The sequence below is a fragment of the Pelodiscus sinensis genome, chromosome 9 (assembly GCF_049634645.1).
Source record: "Pelodiscus sinensis isolate JC-2024 chromosome 9, ASM4963464v1, whole genome shotgun sequence".
In the NCBI taxonomy this organism is placed as follows: Eukaryota; Metazoa; Chordata; order Testudines; family Trionychidae; genus Pelodiscus; species Pelodiscus sinensis.
Window position 1 is genome coordinate 35,369,997 of NC_134719.1, and position 21,455 is coordinate 35,391,451.

A 21,455-nucleotide genomic window follows, 5' to 3' on the forward strand; every position below is an offset into this window, starting at 1 on the left:
GCTCAGTGGAGTGCCTGTTTCCAAATCTATTTTGCCCATCTCCCAGCCAGCTCTCTAATAGGCAGATTGTCATTGTCTATATAACAAATGACATTGTCCAGAAGTGAGCCAGTGTTCTGTGATTTATTTATTTTTTGTGGTTCTTTTAATGTGTAGGATCCAAGATCCGTAAGATCCCTTATCCAACAAAGAATCCTTTCACGTGGCTGTTTTTCTTTGTATCCTGTCCTAACTATACATACGAGGTATGTATTTTCATAAGTAAACCATACTGAAATTTAAGATTTGCAGGTTACATCTTAATTTATACCAGTGGTGCAAGCAAACCACATTTCTTACAGTTGCACCAGTGTGGAGTTGACTTGCAACATGGAGGTGACGTGTGACATCACGTTCATAGTGGTGCATATAACAAATTCATGTGGCAGGATTGGGGTCCAGGGTTTCTGAGTATGGGACAGAGCTGGGGGCTAGAACAGAGGTATGTGGTGCAGGAGTGTGAGGACTCTGACTGGGGGTGCAGGCTGGGGCAGAGGGTTACAGTGCAAGGGCACTGGCTGGAGGTGCAGGCTCTGGGGAGGGGCTGGGGATGAGGGTTATTGGGTGCAAGAGTGGGCTCCAGGTTTGGAGAGAGGCTGGGTGCACGAGTGGGTACAGGTTCTAGGCTGGGAGTGTGGGCTGTGGGGTGAAGGAGGGTTCAAGGGCTGGGGGGGGGCTCAAGTGGAGCAGGGTGTTGCAAATTGGGCATACCTGGGTAACTCCCTGTTGGGGACAGCGTGACTAGACCCCTTTCCCCTAGTTGCAGCATCTCTGTGCTGGGACCAGTGGGAAGGGGCTCCTCCTGGTGGCCCTGACAGCTTCAGGCTTGGGGAGAGAGATCTTTCCATGCTGCAGCTTTGAGCCCCTAAGCAGGGCTTAATGGGAAGCTGCATTAGGAGCTTAGGGCGATCGTAGCAGACATCCTGATGTACATATAGTGAAATTTACTTCTGTGCAGAACGACTGCATGAAGCCTTTGCATCCTTTAGTCCTTCAAAATTGAGATTTAAATGGGATGTGAGCCATGCATAGATCTTGTTCAGGTCCTGTACACACGAGTGAGCGTCTCCTCAATCCACACAACTCTGCTGAAGTCAGATTTATACAAAATCATGTCTTCAGGGGAGTTTTGTTGTTTTAAAAGGAATTCAAAAATTTGTTCCCAGGGCTGCAGAATGTCACCATTGCAAGCCCTGATTTAGGAACAAGCACAAAGTAGGTGGCGATGAGGGAGAAAGGCAGGCTTGCTGAAGGGGGAGGGGGTGGACAGAGTCAAGAGGGCACTGCCCCATGCCCTGGTGATTCAAAAGTGTGTGGGAGGGAGGGGGGTAGCGCCTCCTCAGCAGTGATGGTGGCTAGAGCTCTGGGCCCTTTAAATCACCACTGGAGCCCCAGGCAGCGTGCTCTGGGTGACAAGAAAGCTACTCCCACCCCGTCCCTTCTATACCGGAGGCCCCACCCCTTCTGGGAGCATGGAACCCCCTCCACCTTGCCCCAGGGCCTGGCAATTCTGTTTGCCTCCCTGGAGCAAGAAACTTACATCCAACCCACAACATATAATAACCATGATGACAAAAGGGGAGCTTTTGTTCTGGAATTAACAGGACGCCATTGATTTTGTTAAAAATAAATGATACCAGAAAAAGCTTTGGGTAACCCTATATTTTTTTGTTTTTGTTTGTTTACCAACATTAATGAGGGATGTTTTTGATAAGCGGTATCAACGTGAATGCTGCCATTAGAAACATTTTGAATTTCCTTGCCTATCACAGGTGGGGGCATGGATCAGCTTCACCATCATGACTCAGTGTGTCCCAGGTGAGTAGGATTCTGTCTTCTTCCAACTGGTTTGTTCTCAGGACACGATAATGTTGTTTTACTAGCATTGACATTGTTTTTTTTTTGTAGTGGGATTGTTCACATTGCTTTGCTTCATTCAGATGACAGTTTGGGCAAAGGATAAACACTACATCTACGTACGAGAATTCAAGGATTACCCAAGTATTAGGATGGCAATTATTCCTTTCTTATTGTAAGAAGAATGAACTACTTGAGTGGAACTACAGAAGGGCAAGCTGCTAGGTTCATTTATTGAGAAATCTGCTAGCAAGTGAGAATTCATTTAGATAACGAAATCAGGGTGGTTCTGCTGCATGTTGAATCCCCATTGCTGTTGGAAATTCTACAAAATTGGAAACTGCATCTCCCTAATAGTTCTAAATTTTCATAAAATCGCATTGGTCACCATGACTTTATTGCTTCCTTGGAAGCCATGGGCCTTTAAGGCTCACTGTTACCCTATTGGCCTAGATCCTTTCAGACAGTGACAGTTGTATCTTCCTACACCAACTTGGTTGGTTTTGTGCATCATTATGAAGCTTGCCAAGAGGAAGCTCCAACTTGTGGAACAGCATTCCACAGAAGTGCTGATTGACCACAGTGGAAAGGACATGCAATGATTTCTGGAGTCAGCATCAGGTTGGCTTATACAAAGAGAGATGCATGAGCTGCCTTTCCATGCTGGAGAGAAAGCACTATGGAGACAGGTGCTTCATGATGAAATGAAGAGGTTACAAAGGGGGAGAAATAGGAGTACTCAGAATAAAGAGGTGAGCCATAACTCGGATGACTGAGTCGGCCTTAACACACACTTAGAGAAGTCAATCTTAAATCACGAGTCATTATGGAGAGAACATCCACTGTTAGAAAAACTCCTTTATCAATAAATTTCTCACCAGCTAGTAGACTAGATTTTGAAGATGGAGTAGCTTCTGTAGCTGTGGTATTTGGCCTGTTTTCATAAAACAAGTCATTATGATACCAAAAAGAACTTTTAACCTTGGGTTTTATGTGAGTATTCTCTGAAGAGTTTACAATGTACTTGAAAATGCACTGACCTACAGTCCTCAAAATGATAGATCTGTCCCTGCTTGCTAAGCAGAGAAAAGAAATCAGTTACATATGGAACTTTCTGTATGACTTTTTTCCACAAGTTCAGTTTAAACTTGAAGGTTTTCTGTAAATCTATTCAAGAAACTACTGCAAATTCTGACAATGACTTTTTAAAGAACCAATTTTAGAATGTATCTACAAAGAGAAAACATATATAATGTTTTTCAGGATTTATTTATCTAGAAATAATGCATACAAATTTTACAGTTATTTGTAAAGATAAAATATGCAATAAAATCAAGCCTGTTTTGAACTGTCAAAATAATTATGGCAACAAATGATGAAGTATTACAGCTGGTTGCAGAAGTTTCATAGTTTACATACAAATATAATACAAAACAAAATGGTCTTTGTATTATATTTATATGTAAAAATGTTACATTCACTGGCTAAAAAAAAGACAAAATCCGCAGAGTACATTATTACATAACACATTCTACCACTGGACGAAGGGCTTAGGAGCACGTAATGATTATTGCTGGAGTAATCAAAGCAATAAATCATTATGAATAATTTTTCAGTCTGCTATTCTCTGGTAGTTTGGGAAACAGCAAAAGAACTAAATACAAAATTAGTGTCAAAGGTGAACATCAAAATGTGTGACAGTTCAGTAATATAATCCTCCAAAAATGCTGGGGAACCTGTCTGCTACCGTTGCCCCTTTTCCCATTGACTTCAAAGGGGACTGTATATATCCTGAAATTCCCTTGTCTACAGGAGGCCTGTGCAATATGTACATCCTGCTTGAGACGTGAGGGCTGTGCACAAAGAGAACATTTCACTTCAGCTGGTGATAAGATGTCAGTTCAGACTACCAAGATGTGAGGTTTCTCGTGTGAGAGTGCCAATATTTCCTACTTTGGGCCAGATCAGAAATACTGAACATTGCACAAATACTTTAAAAAAAAATCCTTTTTGGTATTTTTACCTCAGGCCCTGGAACTAGGAAATGAAGGGCCATGTGTTTACTTTGGTTACCAGAAATCACCAAGCTTTTTCAAATATCAAATGTTCTGTTTGAGCATGAGAATTGTCTTAACATTTGTGTCCTGGCTTGATAAAGTCCTTTGCATTTTAAGAAGGCGGATGCCCGTTTCTAAGGTGCAGCTCTTACTGGTTTGGTGTCCAATGCTACTTGTCGCAATTAATGTGGACAGCTTTAAAAAAAATCTTAAAGGTCTAACATAGAAAAACTATCTTTAATGCTTTCTTGTATGTCAGCAAGGAAGAGAGAGTTGTTTTTCTTTGTGGCATAGAATGATCCTTGATAATACAAGATGATTCTATTATAAACCAAGCATCTTTCACACCTTTGATCTTTCAAGTGTGTACCTCATGTCTCTCTCAAGCCAAGGCAGAAGAAATTTCTTGTTGCTAGTTGGTGATCACAGTATTCAGAAAGGTACAAAATATTACTTGAATACTGTGCCCATTGACTCCATAGAGCTGATATGGCACATCTGTGAGTTAACATGCTTTCAGTGTTAGCAGCTGCAGGGTGGCTCTATTCACCTGTCTGTCGAGGAAAAGCTGGAGACACCTTCACCACTCGACTGGCTCCAGCAGCACGAGGGTGTAATGGAATTTCCTCATCCTCCATTTGTTGCTTAGCAAAGTTCACAAATACCTGCAAGAGAACAGATGAAATATAACCAGCCCCTCCCTCCAAAGGCCAGGCAATGGAACTACTCTTGCCACTTGCACCACATCAGCTTCTCTGCAGAGGTGTGAAGTGGAACCCTGAGGTAGGTGCAGAAATGAAAAATGCCCATCAGCAGAGTTCACACATTTTTCCTCATCCTCTACTGAATACATACACATGTTCCAATGAGACCAAATCCACCTTTTATGTCAGCTGAAAGGGCAAGGCTCACAGAACATGCACCACACACTGGTGGGCAAGGGAGACGATATCGTACCCCTAGAGGCACGGTGTAGAGGTCACGAGCACTCACATTGTGTGAGGAGCATACACACTGGCAGCCCCTGTGACAGCAGCCTAGCAGGTGTCATCAGCACCGACCTATGGCCGCCAAGTGGGCATGATGCCCTCTAATGACAGTGTGTACTGCCAACAGCACTGGCCTATGTTGCGGCTTTTAGCATAGAAGCACTCCTGTACAGAAGTCAGTGCCTTCTGAGGAGAAGGGATATGTATGCAATTAGATGATTGGGTACTATAGGGCCTCCTGACACACAGCAATCAAAATCACTTTAAAACAAATCAGGAGAAAACTGTCTATTTCATATTCAACTAGTTTCATTCCGAATAGCAGAATTTGGTCTGATCTGCCCACCACCACTTCTGTTTCTGTCCTGAGAAGCCAAGAGTGATCCTAATGGAACAGATTGTGTGCACTTCTACACCTGGGATCAGCAGTCACGGTAGCCTCAGGGCATCAGTGTATGAACAGGTCTGATGCTGCGCTTTGACATGAGGTTTTGTCTGAGTGAGGAGTGCAAGATAAAGTCCATCAAAGGCTGATTTAACACTCAAGACAGATATAAACCCTAAATTATTGGGGGGTTTGCCTGATCCATTCCATTTCCCCACATTTGCCAGCTAGATTGTCTCATGGATGACTACTGCTTTCTTATTTACCTGATCCAATGTTGTTTGTGAGACTGAATATTCTTCGATATTCAGGTTTTCTTTGTTGGAGATAAGTAACCGAAAGATCCTGGCCAATGAGGAGGAGCAAATCTGGTACTGCAGCATATTATAGTGTTTCTCTCTTTGTAAACTGCCTGGGAAATTGACTTGTATGAAATGCTCAGCTGGGCTTGGATCTGGATGCAGCCCAGGTTTAGGAGCCTTGATTTTCATGGTGACAATATAGCCGTCTCCAAACCTGAGAAACACACATGGGTTTTGGTTGTTTTAGGAAGACATGTTTTTATTATTCAGCTGGGGGAAATCAGCTCTCAGCACTTAGCTATACACTCAGAAATGAAGAGGCAACACATTGGTGTCACATCCCCTTCCCCAATCTCTGCCACTGTGGGAGTTGGGCTTCATGTAGCTGAGAGGATGCAGCTGGGAAAGGACCTGGTAGCCCCTAGCACTCCCATTGAGCCCTGCTGGAAGGCACCTGGAGAAGGGAAGAGTTGGGGCTGGCAGTTCAGCTCCATCAGAAGGGGCACAGGGAAGCCCTCCAAGTCCCATCCCTTTCTCACCCACGGTTGTAGTTATCCCTGCTCAGGCCTGCATCATGCCCACAGTAGGGAGGCAATGGGAGAAGTAAAATGGGAAGGAGGCAAGGTGGTGCCCACTTGAAGCAGGTATGGAAAATGGTCTAGAAGTAATGCATGGGGAGGTCACGTCCCCCTGACCTTTAAATTGTGTCTCCCCCTCCAACAAGGGTTATGGGTCATTTCTGCAGAAACATATGAAGTAGAATACCCTAGAGCTAGCGCTACTGAGCTTCCTCAGAAGCTGAAGGATTCCCATGTATTCTCAAGTATTGGTCTGTAATATACTCAGGTGAGATGAAGGGGCCTAACTGAATGGTCTTTTTTATTAAACAGGTGCCTTCATAGGATGGGCACTGAATTATTTTTAACAACCAACATAGGAGCTAGACCTGTGTTCAACACCTGGAAGGCTGCATAATCACAGACTCTTTGAAACGTGTACTCCACATGAAGTACAGGTTGTGGTGTATCCTGAGCATCCCCATAATCTCCAGACAATTCTTTAACAGCACAGGGTACAAATATCCAACTTACTTGTATTTTAAATGCTGAATAGTGCCGAGGCATTTGAAGGTCCCTTTCACCATTATGGCCAGACGGGTGCAAAGAGCTTCACATTCTTCCATGCTGAGACAACAGAGAACACAGGGTCAGGATTAAAGCAGGATTTCAGCCCCGACTCCATTCCTGATGGTAGGAAGCAAGGGCTGCATTACCTGTGAGAGGTCAGGACTACGGCTCGCCCATCTCTGAGCACACTGACAATAGAGTTCCACAAGAAGCGTCGGGACTGAGGGTCCATCCCTGTAGTGGGTTCATCCTGAAGGGACAATATTCATTATAGTCAAAGATTTTGATAACACACATGTCCAAGGCTTTAGTTTGCAACTCCTTAAACCTGAATTTTTCTTTTTAATAGGAACCTGCAGGTAGGAATACAGTGCACCCAGTGAGGGACACAGCCATTGGCAAGGGATGTAGGGCATTACATCCAGCAGGGCAAATAGTTCAAAATCAGCCACCTACTGAGGAGTCTTATCTTTTGATCTCGGTTGCATTTGTAAAACTTCTACCACCATGGAGGTGCCAGTCCAATGAGAAGCAGGACAGAGATCATTCAGAAGCCATGCTACAAAATGTGCAAAGCTCAGCTTTGAACAAGCTCATAAACCCTGCAACAGATATTTGAACAACCTCAGGGAGCACATCTCCTCAGCTGGGCTGGTGTACGCTGGTACTGACTCATGTATACCAGCTCAGGTTCCTCCCATTGTCAACTTTAGCCCAGCAAACAATAAAACAAAGCAACTGATTTTGGGGAACACATTTTAAAACAGAATTAAAAAAAAATGTTTTAAGATACAACACAAAGGGATTGTAAAAAGCCACGGAATGGCATAAACTACAATGTAATTAGAGGGCACTCACTCAATGCTCCCTTTCATCATGAAAACAGAAGTGTGATCGAACAGCACGCACATTTACAGTGACTGCATCTGACTTAAATCATTACTGCCGAACAAACAGAAACCTGTGTGACTCTGGAACAGCCTCCAAGGTCCCGTTTCTGTCCCCATCTATAAACTATGCAGAGATCCTTGTGCTGTCACCTTCTGCAGCAGTCTATTTACAAGTGGATTCCCACCATATTCGTAACATACAGCTCCTCTATGGAGCCAGGGGGAACAATCTCTCCCTCCCCTAGATGCCTGCTTCCGTCCTTTCCACTTCCTTTCCTAGTTTATTTGTGGGCTCTGCCTAAGATAGGGATGTCTGCAACCTGCAGCACTAGTGCCACGTACGGCTCTTTGGCTGTGTCCTGGTGGGCCGCTGACTGTCCAGTGACTCAGCTGGGCTCAGGCAGGCCGTTTGCATGCCGTGACCCCACATTGCTCCTGGAAATGGCTGGCTGCTGGCATGTTTCTTCGCGCCCCTGGTGGAGTGGAGGCAGCTCTGTGCACTGTCCCCCACTCCCTAGCACCATCCTCAAGCTCCCATTGGTCTGTCCCTGGCCAACAGGAGCTGCAGGGGCAGTGCTTGTGGGCGCAGACAACACATGGAGACCCTCTGTCCCCCTTCTTCACAAGGGGTGCACAGAGACGGGCCAGCAGTCAGCTGCTTCTGGGAGTGGGATGGAGCCACAGCATGCAGGCAGTCTGCCTGAGACCTGCTTCACTGCTGGCCAAGAGCCACCTGTGGCAAGCGCTTTCTAGCTGGAGTGTACATCTCCCACTCTCTCCTGCACCCCAACCCGCCACCAGGTCAGAACCCAAACTCCTTCCCAGACCCCACTCCCACTCCTGTACCCTAATCCTCGGTCCCAGCCTGGGGCCCCCTCCTGCACCAAATGAATTTTAAATATAATTTAATAAAGACAATAAGCAGTTCATTAAATACTATGGAGAATGGGTCACTATATAATGTCTTGGAGTACCCCAGCATGTACCGACAGAGGCATGTAAAATAGGCTACCCGACATAATCAATGAAGCGGGGATTTAAATATCCCCGGCTTCATTAAAATAAAAATGGCCGCCGCGCTGTGCTGGCTCAGCTGATCATTGGCACAGTGCACGAGTCAAGACGCAGATTGGTCGACAGGGAACGCCTTTGTCGACTGCTCCCTTATGCCTCGTGAAAGGAGGTTTACAGGAGTGATCGACAAAGGCTTCCCTTGTCGACTGATCCGTGTCTTGACTCACGCACTGTGCAGACAATCAGCTGAGCCAGCACAGCGCGGCGGCCACTTTTATTTTAATGAAGCTGGGGATATTTAAATCCCCGCTTCATTGACTATGTCAGGTCGCCTATTTTACATGCCTCTGTCAGCAAAGGCATGTAGTCTAGACATACCCTTGGTGACAACAAAATGTACAAACTGTATTGTTAAGGAATAACCAAGAGGGGGAAAAAAACCTAGATGCAGTTTATTCCATCAACTATTTTAATTAAGTCAGAATTTGTTTGTCATCTACTGTATACCTGCTATCTGATATGGGTACAAATAGTTTTTCCGGGTGATGAAGATCTCCAAATATTTTGGTCAAAGACAAAAACAAAATATAGCTCTGTTTGAAAGGTTACTGGCTAAATTAGCCTTTCTGTCTTGCCTCCCTTCCTCCCCCCCTCCCCCAATTAGGCACAGCTCTGCTTAATCAGCTCCTGTCTGCCTTGCTTGATTGGAGCTGCTGTGACCAATGTGCTGACTCAACCTTTCTTACCTGGCACTGAGCAGGAGGTGAACATGCACTTGGGGAAGGCTATTGCTCAGCCTTTCCCCAGCTGCCTGAGGCCCCACACCTCACCCTTTCCTCCACCCCATCTCCTGTGGAGCACAACCCCTCGCTGGCTCCTCTGCGTGTGCACCTAGGTCCAGCACTGGATGGCATAGTCCCAGCACCTCCAGTGACATACAGATAGGCAGCACAGTGTGGGCCCAGCCCCAGATCCCCCTGCACACTGGCTCCAGACTGACAGCCCTAGCCTCTCGGCAACAGAAGAGCAGAAAGGGAACTGGAACAAGCAGGAGGGGGCCTGGGGCAGAGCATGGGCAGAGCCATGCTAAGCTGTACAGGGAGGCACAGCATTCTGCCTATGCTACCCATCACCCCCGGCACTGTCACATACTGGAACGGAATGTAAGGAACAATTGCAATATTATTTGCATGTTTTATTCCAAAAATACTGCTGATGGAAAAGACTAGTTATGCTCCACCCACACTTTTGTTTTGCTGGGTACATCAGATGGCTGTTTAGCTGTGTATGGGCCATACCTGATAATGACAGTACTGGTTGTTCTCTGGTTCAATCTCCATTAAAAGCAGATGTGGCTTTCAGACACAACACAGATTTGAACTTTCCCAACATTCAGGTGTTTGAATCCTAGACTTTAGCTTAAGCTTATCTGTGCTGAGAAGTTTTCCTCTGGCAGTCACGTAGGGCCCAATCCTATGAGAGGTTGAGCATCCCTGCCTCCCACTGAAATCAAACTACTGAGAGTGCCATTGAATTTCAGCACCTCTCTACATCAGCTAACACACAGAATGCATCATCACAGAGCTACTTTGCTGTGACACTTACTAGCAGAACTAGAGGAGGGCAGCCTATCAGGGCAATAGCAGTGGAGAGTTTGCGCTTGTTACCACCACTGTATGTGCCTGCCAGCTGGTCTGCATACATCTGGAGACCCAGCTTTTGAATCCCCCAGTCGGCAACCTGTGGGAGAGAGAATCATTTTTCTTTCATGCCGCAGATGTGGAACTGCATGTGCAGCTGATGACAGCCACACACATGCCACTTCTAGGTAAAGCCCCAGCAAAACTTCATCTTTTAGCACATGCATCTCAGAACTGGATTTAGGGCAAGTCTACCAGTGAGCACCACTGTTTGTGAAGCTGGGTGAAATTCTACTTCCTGGGGGAAAATAATACTGTAAACCAGCCTCTGCTGTACATTCCCCATCTCCACAACTAACTACCTTTTTCCCTTTAGAATCTGCTTTTCATTCTCTCTTACTCACTCATTCTTACACGCACATGAACAAGATAATTGGTAATTTGGAGAAATCACCAGTCCAGCTTTAAGCACTGGTTAACACATTTTAGCAAGCCTTAGTCAAGTTTCTGGTTTTGGTTTCTGTACCCTCACTTTTGCAGGTGCAGTTCAAGTTCCCAGGATGAGTAGGTGCCTGGATTTCTGGTGCAATCATAAACTTAGCTTTCCCAATGACAAACTGCACTCAGAATTTCAAGGCCCAGAAAGTCAAGCCAACTTTTAAAATTATTGCCCTGGATATTAAAGGGACCCAATCAAACATACCATAACCAACAAAGCTGATGAAGAAGAGACAGTTCTTACCCTCTCGATTTCCTCCGCAGGAACTCCTCGCAGGCGTGCATAAAGACAGAGGTGCTCCCGGCCTGTGAGGAGGCCATCAACAGCATCAAATTGTGGGCAGTAGCCCATGTTTTGATGGACATCAGAGATGTGGGTCAATATACTGGAGAAGGAAAGAAAAAACAAAGTCTGTGGACTATTGTAATGCTAATAGCTAGGTCTGGGGCAGAGAAATAGCTGACCTTTCTACTGTGGGCAACATCTTCTTCATTAGTGAAACCAGCCTCAAAATGAATTTCATAGTGTGAGACTCTGCTAAATGTCCAGCTGCACAGCAGGTGCTCTGCTGTGTGATGGCTGGAGTGCAGTGAATAGGGTCTACTCATCTCTACTAAAGGCGCAAAGCAAGTTTTCCTCCCCCATTTTTTTTGCTGCCATTAAATCATGTTGTAACTTTAAGGAAAGTAGAGTTAGTTCCTACTCAAGCAGCTACTCAGCAAATTGTAGTTTGCTAATGGTGTTTATTTCTAGATAATAAATCAGGCCATTTAATCTAGAGTGCTCCCTCAGGTATAGGTAAGTAGGAAACAATGCTGACATTGCCTCTGGGTAGGGAGGAAATGGAGGGAGAAGTGAAATAAAACAGATACTTTCTTGTGGCCAGAGTTACTGTCAGGCTATGCTATTTGTAAGTTACTGTCTGCAACATACTATGGGCTGAAGCATTCAACATCAAACATTCATAAAGAGCTACGGCATTCCACACAGAAAGACAGACCTCTACAGCACAGTGAAAGAAACCGCTAGATCATGAAATGTCCATAAACAGTGTCAACCTAATGCAATTTAAGCAACACAGCCTGAAATAGTCAGATATGGGCCCGTCATGTTCAGGAGTGCTGATCAACAACCAGTTTCTAAGGGGTTAACTCAGGTACCTAGCAAAGGGGTCGGCTGGGGAGGTTCAGGCAATCAGCCAATAACAAAGCGGGTAGGAATTTCAGACTGGAAAAGGGATTTTTTTCTCTGTTTGAGATCAGAGCAGTTTCTCCCAGGTATTGAGGGAGATAGGAGAGGCTTCTCTCTCTGAGAACAAACTTCTTGATATATGTAAGGGGGGAGGGATAGTTCAGTGGTTTGAGCATTGGCCTGCTAAACCCAGTGTTGTGAGTTCAATTCTTGAGGGGGCCACTTAAGGATCTGGGGCAAATCTGTCAAGGATAGTACTTAGTCCTGTCATGAGGGCAGGGGACTGGACTCAATGACCTTGCAAGGTCCCTTCCAGCTCTATGAAATAGGTATATCTCTCTATATATATATAACTAGGGAAAAGTTTAGATAGTCCATCAGGGTTTATTGTTTTCCTTGTTTGCAGGTTTGGAAATTATGTCTGAGCTGGTTAATTGCTTTACTCTTTTTTTTGTAACTAAGGATGACAGCCCAGGGACTTTCCCTGAGTATATAGATCAAATTGTGGCCCTTTACCACTTAGCCAATTTACTATGCTTGTGACAGTAGTTTTGTTTTGAGAATAAAAGAGTTTTCTTTTTATTCTAATTAACCGGTATTGGTTGATTGTTGCGTCCTTAGGATTAAATGTTTAGTTACAAGGGAAGAGTCTATTACTGTCTGTGTATTCCCTCTGTTTTCCCAACTCCAAGCAAAACAAAGGTTGGGGTAGGAGGGAGAGCTTTACCTTAGGGAGGGGATTCCCAAGTGATCTCTTCCCTGATTTTCTTGGAATCACTTGGGTGGTGGCAGCGAAGAACCAGTTGTTTTTTTTTTTTTAACTGAATCTCAGAGGGACTGAGATTGAATAAGTTTGTCTCTGGGAATCACAGAGACAAGTTTTGCAGCGTTTATTTGGTCAGCCGGCCCCCCAACTCCGCACGCATAGGATCAGGTTGGTGGATTGAGCCATGACAGGGCCCCAACCCCCAGACCTCATCACCCTTGCATGTTAGAGAATGTCAGAACTGGAATCTTCATCTGGATCTCAATAACTAAGACCTAGAGGAGCTCAAAACCAGGATTTTTTTCTTGCTTAGTCTCATCTCTAGCAGTTACATTAATTAGTCACAAACCTTCTAATACAAAATCAATCACACAATTAAAAAATATTCAGTAAGTCCCTGTATCAGGTTTTGTTTTTCAGTCTAAACTGTGTTAGGGTTTTGCAAGCAGCTGTCTGCAAAGAGCAGGAGCAACAGGAATTAGGAATGTCTCATACCACTGCTTCATTTTGCTGGACTCTTATTGATTGATTCAGAATGAAGACCTCTATTTATCCACATATCAGGTACAGCAAGGGCAATGACAGCATAAACTACCCCACTGCCCAGTCTCCACACTGGAGACTGTTGACACAAGTTGCCAGTGAGTGCCAGCTGTAGCAATGGATTCTGTGATGTGGACACATCCGCTGGTAAATCTGGGATATTGTGTGGCTACGTCTACACTGGCCCCTTTTCCGAAAGGGGCATGCTAATTTCACAGGTCGTAATAGGGAAATCCGCGGGGGATTTAAATATCCCCCGCGGCATTTAAATAAAAATGTCCGCCGCTTTTTTCCAGCTTTTAGAAAAGCCGGAAAAGAGCGTCTACACTGGCCCCGATCCTCCGGAAGAAAGCCCTTTTCCGGAGGATCTCTTATTCCTACTTCAAAGGGAGGAATAAGAGATCCTCCGGAAAAGGGCTTTCTTCCAGAGGATCGGGGCCAGTGTAGACGCTCTTTTCCAGCTTTTGTAAAAGCCGGAAAAAAGCGGCGGACATTTTTATTTAAATGCCGCGGGGGATATTTAAATCCCCCGCGGATTTCCCTATTACGACCTGTGAAATTAGCATGCCCCTTTCGGAAAAGGGGCCAGTGTAGACGTAGCCTGCATGTTTTTAAAGAGCTCACCTGTTGCCAGCCACTACAGCATCTCCAGATGTCACGTCAGTATCCCCAGTCAGCATTTTGAAGGTTGTTGTTTTGCCAGCTCCATTCACTCCCAGGAGACCAAAGCACTAAATTATAAAATGCATCATATTCTTAAGTATTTCCACCTTTAAAAAAAATCAATGGGATCATGAAATAAGAATTGAGCTATAGAGCTATTGAATGACCCACCTCTCCTGGACGGACGCCAACACAGAGTCTGTCTACTGCTGGCCTGTGTCTACCTGCATAAATCTAGAATGAGATAAGAAAGAAAAATTCCTACTTCAAGACATCTACAGCAGAGGGAATTCTCTGAACTTCACAGTTTATTCACGATGGGGTGAGGTAACTGTTAATGCTTGAGAGGAATAATACATAATCGTACACATTTTTTAAAAAGAATCTGTGAACATTCCACAGTGTTAAACATTAGCCCTATTTAGGAGACATTTTATCCATTATCATCTTTATCTAAGCTACCAGTCCAGATTTATACTTTATAGTGGTAGCTCATATTAACAAAATGCCTCTGATGTACCGAACAAAACAGCGCAATAAAGGAAATTAAGATTGAGGCTCGACAGTACTTCCATCCACAAGGCTACAGCAACTTTATGATATCTGGATACCTGCTCCTCAGACTGGGACAAGGAGCTGAGCGCATTGTGCAGATGTTTTCAATCTTCAGAGAGATTAGCTCCACACAATGGGTCTGTCCACACTGTCTCAGGGTGTGTGATCACGACACATGTAGACATACTTGAGCTAGCTTTAATCTAGTAAGTTTGCATGGGGATTACAGTGATGCTGGAACAACATGGACTTTATTTAGGCAGGTAGCCTGTGTCCAAGATGGGTTTGCACAGCCCAAACTTAAGCCCATACTGCCATGGCTTCACTGATCCAGTACCTGGGTTAACCAAATTAAAGCTAGCTTGGGTATGTCTGCACTTGCTGCAGTCACACACCCTGTTCCGGAATGCAATGTAGTGTTCACAAGTCTGATAATGTGAAGCCAACTAAATGGGAGAGAAGTGGAAACTGGGCCTTACAAATAAATGGAAACAGCAGTTCAGAACGAAGGGCTAGGTAGAGAATCACAGTCTGGGGAGATGGTAGATCTTGGATAGGGTTAGGCTGGGTGAGTGAAAAGGAGCGTAGGCTCTTTAGCCGAGGAGTGAATTGGAAAGTTTGCCTTGTCCATATACTGGACTTTTCTATAGCTAAATCAAAGTCTTTGGTTTGATTTCTGTGGTCACAGGGAAGTGGGAAAGAAAAGGTGGATAACATTGCTTTAAAAATGTTCAGATTTTTTATGGCTATGTAATATTGGTTTTGAAAATTGTCCACTTATCCAAGTGCATAAACAATATTATCCAATAGATAGCATGCCCAGCTATTGCTAACATACATTTTAAAATGCTCAAAATATTACCTTGGTCAGTTCTTGTAATTTTAAGATATCTGTTTTGTTTTCTCCATTCATAATTCTTTGTCTTTCCTCTGCAACATCCTCATCTTCATCACTAATAGGCAATTTAGCAGGCTCAGAAAACCTAAAGAAATGCAACATGGAGCACTGAGAAAATATGAATTTCATGGGACACCGTACAATTACAATAATAGAGCCTGAAATCATAGTTAGATTGACAGAAAATGTGACTAGGAAGAAAGGAGACCTTAATTTTATACTATGACATTGGGGGTGGGGGAAGACTCTTAGATTTGAAGAAATTTCTCCTTCTTAAAACCCCCAAGTACAGTGAACACAGAGGTCTTGGTGGATTAAGGGGTTTGCAATGGGCCATGGATCTGTTCATTTCTGCATCACTAGTTTGAATCTGACAACTCTGTGCTCAAAGCCTTCACTGTTTGGTTCCCCGGGTATACAGAGCTGATGGTCTCAGTCCAGACCTTAATGGAAAACTGTACATGTGGGACTGCATCTTCATGAATTGTACCCTTTAAAACATTTGTTGGCAATCACATCTGAGAATGGATTACATTCTCGCCCCTGGAGGAAGTTTCCTAGTGGGAGTGAAGCAGTTTTAAGAAGTAGTGTGGGAAGCTGTGCATAAACAGAGGGCTGCAGTCCATAGGGCTTCCCAGCCAGCACCAGCCATCCACATTTAAGTTACTTGAGAACTTTAAAAGTTCACTTTGTGGACTTGCTACTACCATTTTAATCAGAATACATCCTGAAATTCTGATTTAAAAAAATATTCCGGTTTTTGGAGAGCAAATAAGCATGTACATAAATCCCATGGAAGTAATGAACTTTGTGGGACTTAAGTACATTCTTAAATGCTTTCCTCAATCAGGGCCCTAGTGACTAAAGATGATGCTGAAATAATAAGGGCAACTCTCAAAGCTACCACAAACATGAGATTTGGTATCACAGTGGTATAAGGAGGCAGTACGGCCTCTGGATGATCCAGAAGGGGAAGTTCCCCTAAAGACACCTCAGTGGGTGGTGTCAGAGCACTCTGGCCCCGCCCTCAGAAAACAGAAGGGCGGGACTGGAAGTAGAAGAGAAGGAAGGCCCCGCTCAGTTGGAGCCCAGCAGCTGAATGGGGTCGACCAAAGGCTCAGCGGCTGTGGCAAGCCTTGCCCTGCCGGCCCAAGCTGGATGACTGGGACAGACCTCCAGGCCTGCTGCCGAGCCCGGAACCGTGCTCTATCCTGCAGTGGCCCCGGAGTGAGCACTGTGATCTGGGGAGGCTACCGAGAGCCCTGCTATGACCCGACGCTTCCGCTGGTTCTCCGGGCCCCAGACCTGACCCTTGCCAGTGGACTGGGCCCCCTGGACCTCTGCTACCTATAATCCCTGAGGAATCTATGGGCACCCTGTCACCTCCTTCGAACCCCACAGAGTCTGCTGAGCTGGACTGGAGCCAGGTAGGACCCCTGGGGGGACCGGAAGGTAGCCCAGGGAGCGCTGGCTTAGAGCTGGCTGAGGAGATGGATGTCAGCTGGGCAACGGGTTGTTGCCTGGACCCCCGCTAGCCCGACTAGGCTGGTGGGTTGTGGCCAATGGCCCCACCAACCTGACGGCAGCTAGTGCTGCCCTCATTAGGGCCCTAGGCTGGGACACAGTGGAGTGGGTGGGCCTGTGTGTCTCCCTTCCTTCCCCCAGCAAGGGGAGCAACCCCCCATGCCTGTTGGCTCTCCGCCAGCTAGGAAACCCGACCCTGATTTGACTGTTTGAACATTTACCCCGCTCTGACCCCAGGGTCAGGCACCTCAGCGGGGGATGATTGACTGTTTGGCCCGCCCTGGCCCCATAGACTGGTTGTGGGGAAGCAGCGGAGTCGGCCGCCGCCTGGGGACCACTACAAGTGGATAACTGAAAAGATTTTTGTTTAAAATGTTCATATCGGCTTCTCTCTCAGGATTTTTGTACATACCATCTTGTGGGGATGAGACGATGCTGCATAAGGAGATTCAGAGCAAAATATACAACTCCCTCAACTGCCATGGCAACCAGGTTCTTTCCAACAAAATGCCACTGGAATGGATTCAAGACATGCTTCTCACCTTTGGAGGGAAATCGCCAGAGAACAAGGTGAAATATAGCCCAAACACAGCACTGCTCCTCAGAACAAAACCCATTAGTGTAATGACTTCAGATGCAAATTTCTAATTTATGTGATCATTATCAGCCAATATCTGCTGTATTCCAACGTCCCCAATAAAGACTCTTATTGAAAACACAGAACCAAGTAGGGATGTAAGGGTATGTCTACACTAGCCCCCTAGTTCGAACTAGGGTGGCTAATGTAGGCATTCGAACTTGCAAACTAAGTCCTTAGTTCAGATTAACTGTTACATCTCATTGCAGGAGGAGTAACAGTTAATCAGAACTAAGGATTTAGTTGGAATTAACTTCTGACTGCTGCGTGTAGCCGTGGACAGTCAGTTCGAACTAAGGGGATTTGCAAATGAAGCCCGGGATATTTAAATCCCGGGCTTCATTTTCAAGTTCGAATGCCTACATTAGCCACCCTCGTTTGAACTAGGGGGCTAGTGTAGACATACCCTAAGAGATTAATCACCTAGTCGAGTATCCAATAAGCAGAAGCTTGCTGTTTCTATCAGAGAGAGGCAGCAAGGTGGGGTGGGGAGCAGGAACTGGTGCTGGGGGGAGCCAACTTAAAAGCCTGTTCCCTCCAGCACTGTCTCCATGGGGGCAAGGGAAGTAGAGGCACAGCAGACTGAAGCAGTCTCTGCTTGCACCGCTTCTGCTGTGATTCTGCTTTTGAAATGTACAAAAGTCCTGCTGAGGCTCCCATACATTTCAAAGGCTGAGGCACCACAGCGAGCCGAAGGGCCAGAAGGTGAGGCCTGCCAGAGGGGCAGGGCTTCTGCTTATAAAATGTACAAGATCTCCAGGGCACTTGTACATTTCAAAGGCTCAGGCACTGCAGGGAATGCAGAGCCAGAGGGGTCCCCTGCTAATCCCACACTCCCTGCTGGGTTGTGCCCATGAAAGCTCATGATACCATCTACATTTTTTGTTAGTCTCTAAGGTGCTGCAAAAAAAAAAAAAAAAAGCATTTAAAAAAAAAATTTGGTTACAAACATGGATACCCTTCCAACTTTAGATCTTATCTACAGGGGATTCTGGTGGCAGTTTTCCTTTTTGAGTAAAAATGAATGAACCTTGTGTTGATATATTAGCAAGAAGTGCTCTTTCACCAAAGGCAGCCACAGCACCACATGGGGACATTTAAAGAAATGCAGACACTTTTAAAATTAGCATGAGGACTATCAAAATAGCAGAGAGCAATGGAACACTGCAAACACACATCCAAGCTACAATTGTCTGGGGAGATTAGGTAGCTCAGAGCATGGAGAGCAATGACTTGACTTATTAGTTTCAATGCCTGCCTCCACAGCCATGAAGTCAGGTAGAGAACAGGGGCGGCCCGAGGTGGGCTGCCAGCAGCTGGCGCCGCAGGGGGAATGCGCGATTGGCACCCCCGCCTCCACAGCCCTCAATGGCATGACGTCATCATTGGACGCCCTGTTTAACGCAGTGCCCTAGGCGATGGCCAAGTCGGCCTACACTCACGGGCTGCCCCTGGTAGAGAATATTAGTGTTTCTGTGTTCTGAAGCCCACCCGTCATGAAAAGGGAATAAAAAGTAATCAGATCAAAATCCAAGTACACTAGAAATTGTTTACTTAGGACACAGGCTGGCTACTGGTATAGGCCATACTCCACACAGCACTTATATCAGGGTTGAATTTTTGTTCTTCATATAGACATGAAAAAGTGGGAAATCTGAGAAACAGTCACCAGTCCTCCTATTGCAATGCTTGTATATCTTAGCTCTGGCATGGACATGCCCAGCATTGGTTTCAAAACGTCCCTTGGAGTTACTACAATTACTTACCAAACTTGGCATATACATCCACCACTGCTTGGTTCACGGCTAGGTCAATGAGTCCACGGCCCAGGCAGAAATGAGGGAAGATTATCAGCATATTTTTCAATGTATTATTGAATTTCTGCAAAGACTGTAACATATGGAAATAATATCACACATGGAATGAATGGTACTGTAGGCAATGTATAATTCTGCCTCTATTTATTATAAACTGGGAAAGATTCTTGCTCACCAGTTATGCTGTGTTTAATGCCAGGTTATAACTATAAAAGGATGGGCACAATCTAGGAGATAATCAGTCTCAGAAGTAACATAACATAACACAAAGTCTGTCGCACCGCAGGCTGGGCAGCATTGGATTGTATTGTCACAACAGGAAGTTGTCAAGGAGCACAGACCTGACTTCTGAAAATACACTGAATAGTTAACATTGCCAGAGGGAATGATAAAGCTGGCACTGGAAACCATGAAGCCAGCTGAGCCAAAACCTGCATCTCTTCTAGGCCAAGCAAAAGCTCTATATCACCACATGTACCACTGAGGAAAAAGCTAACGCCTGGGAGTGGCTCAATATGGATTCATTCTCAGTGATCATAAGCACTTGGCTGTCACTCCTTTGTGTGTGTGGCTGCCCAGCAAGTCAGCTGTGTCTATTCCTCTTCATTTGGTTCCTTTGGCTCCACTCAGCACTCTCTGCCCTCCAAGTTCACACCCATCCAGTAGCATCTTCCCTGCTCACTCACTCCCAAAAACGCATCATCACCACTACAGATGGTGACCCACCATATGCTAGGCTGGGACACCTTACGTGCACTATGCTGTCTTGCTCTTTAAATCAAGGTCTCCATGAAAACATTGCTTACTGGGTTATTTTCAAACAACTCCAGGATAAACGTAATGGCACTGCTGTTGATACCAATGAAGAGATTAAGACAAGACAATGCAACGTAGGCAGTGCTAGGAACACTGAACAGGTAGGATGCTGGGTACATCATGGGAATTACTGCCCACCTGTATGAAAGACAGAGAAACAATATATATTAGCTTCTGTGCATTCCCTTCTGTTGGTTTATCAGAGTCATACGCTGAGCTCTCTTCTCTTGGCTCCATTCAAGGGCCAGGGTGAAATCTCAGCACCAATCAGAGATTTCACTTGGGACATTACATCCCTAGTGGCAACCACAGCTTAAAAACAGTTAAAAAAATACCAACTGTGTAACCTAGACGTGGGGAACCTCAGGCCCAAGAGCTGGATGCAGCCCCCAGCTTGCCTGGATCCAGCCCCTGAGGCTTAGGCCCCCCATAGCATTGGAGAGCCCATGCTGGCACTGCAGCCCCACCACTGCCCCACCTTGGGGATGGAGCACACAAGAGCTACTAGGCTGGGGCTCCCTAGGCTCTGGTTTGGGAGGAGAATGTGGGGAGTGTCTTTCTCCTCAGTCAAGGGCCACATCAGAGAGGGATTTTTTTCTGCTTCTCACTGGTGTGAGGTCCCCAACTGATTTTTCTGTGGGTCAGTGGCCGCTTGACCCAAAAAAAGTTCCCCATCCTTGGTGTAATGGATCAAAATTCCATTGGTTATACAGGTTAAACAGGCTGCTGGCTGCCCAGCCCCACTGGCTTCTGGCCCTAGGGGCCCCTGGCTGCTACTGGCCCCACACTCTATAGCAGAGTTTAACCATTAAGAGGAACTGATGAGCATCAGGTTATTGGTTAATCGGCTGTAAAATCTTCCCTCGCTGTCTGCCTAGTTTAATATGCTGTGCAAGTATGATGCAACATGATTCTGGCAAACTAATATGGGTATGGCAATTATTGTCACAACAGGAGATTACTCTGACACCTATGGACAAGGCATGAGTGCCACAGCTGAAATCTGTATCTCCAGGAGAGAAGCAAGCAAAGAGCTATGTGGTTTTGCCAAATACCTTTATGTCAACCCCCGGAACTGACCAGATAAATCAGACAACTGGTTACCAGAGATTATTTATAGCTATTCATCAGTCATGTGATTATAAGGACAGCAACAACACACAAGTGCAGGAATTGCACATGATTCATTTTCTACTTTCAACAATATTGGGGGTGAAATTTTGAGCTCACAAAAGTGAGACTCTGA

The 21,455-nt window shown here is 45.4% G+C and overlaps 2 protein-coding genes across 3 annotated transcripts in view; one reads left to right on the plus strand and one right to left on the minus strand.

Annotated features, from left to right (window-relative positions):
* Window positions 1–2,620, plus strand: part of LOC102459125 (very-long-chain enoyl-CoA reductase-like) — a 55,927-nt gene extending 53,307 nt beyond the window's left edge. For both annotated transcript variants that reach the window (XM_006114146.4, XM_075936562.1), the window contains exons 11-13: window positions 157–245; window positions 1,812–1,857; window positions 1,948–2,620. In XM_006114146.4, coding sequence (XP_006114208.2) covers window positions 157–245; window positions 1,812–1,857; window positions 1,948–2,075 — 263 coding nt within the window. In that variant the 3' untranslated portion in view covers window positions 2,076–2,620. The remainder of the gene's footprint in view (window positions 1–156; window positions 246–1,811; window positions 1,858–1,947) is intronic.
* Window positions 2,621–3,077: 457 nt separating this feature from the next.
* ABCA4 (ATP binding cassette subfamily A member 4) overlaps window positions 3,078–21,455 on the minus strand; it is a 137,189-nt gene continuing 118,811 nt past the window's right edge. Inside the window, exons 39-50 of the mRNA XM_075936565.1 lie at window positions 20,200–20,347; window positions 19,343–19,466; window positions 17,352–17,481; window positions 15,380–15,500; window positions 14,134–14,196; window positions 13,924–14,030; window positions 11,043–11,184; window positions 10,266–10,400; window positions 6,903–7,006; window positions 6,721–6,813; window positions 5,594–5,843; window positions 3,078–4,618 (exon numbers count right to left, since the gene is read on the minus strand). Of these exons, the coding sequence (XP_075792680.1) occupies window positions 4,496–4,618; window positions 5,594–5,843; window positions 6,721–6,813; window positions 6,903–7,006; window positions 10,266–10,400; window positions 11,043–11,184; window positions 13,924–14,030; window positions 14,134–14,196; window positions 15,380–15,500; window positions 17,352–17,481; window positions 19,343–19,466; window positions 20,200–20,347 (1,540 nt within the window). The 3' untranslated portion in view covers window positions 3,078–4,495. The remainder of the gene's footprint in view (window positions 4,619–5,593; window positions 5,844–6,720; window positions 6,814–6,902; window positions 7,007–10,265; window positions 10,401–11,042; window positions 11,185–13,923; window positions 14,031–14,133; window positions 14,197–15,379; window positions 15,501–17,351; window positions 17,482–19,342; window positions 19,467–20,199; window positions 20,348–21,455) is intronic.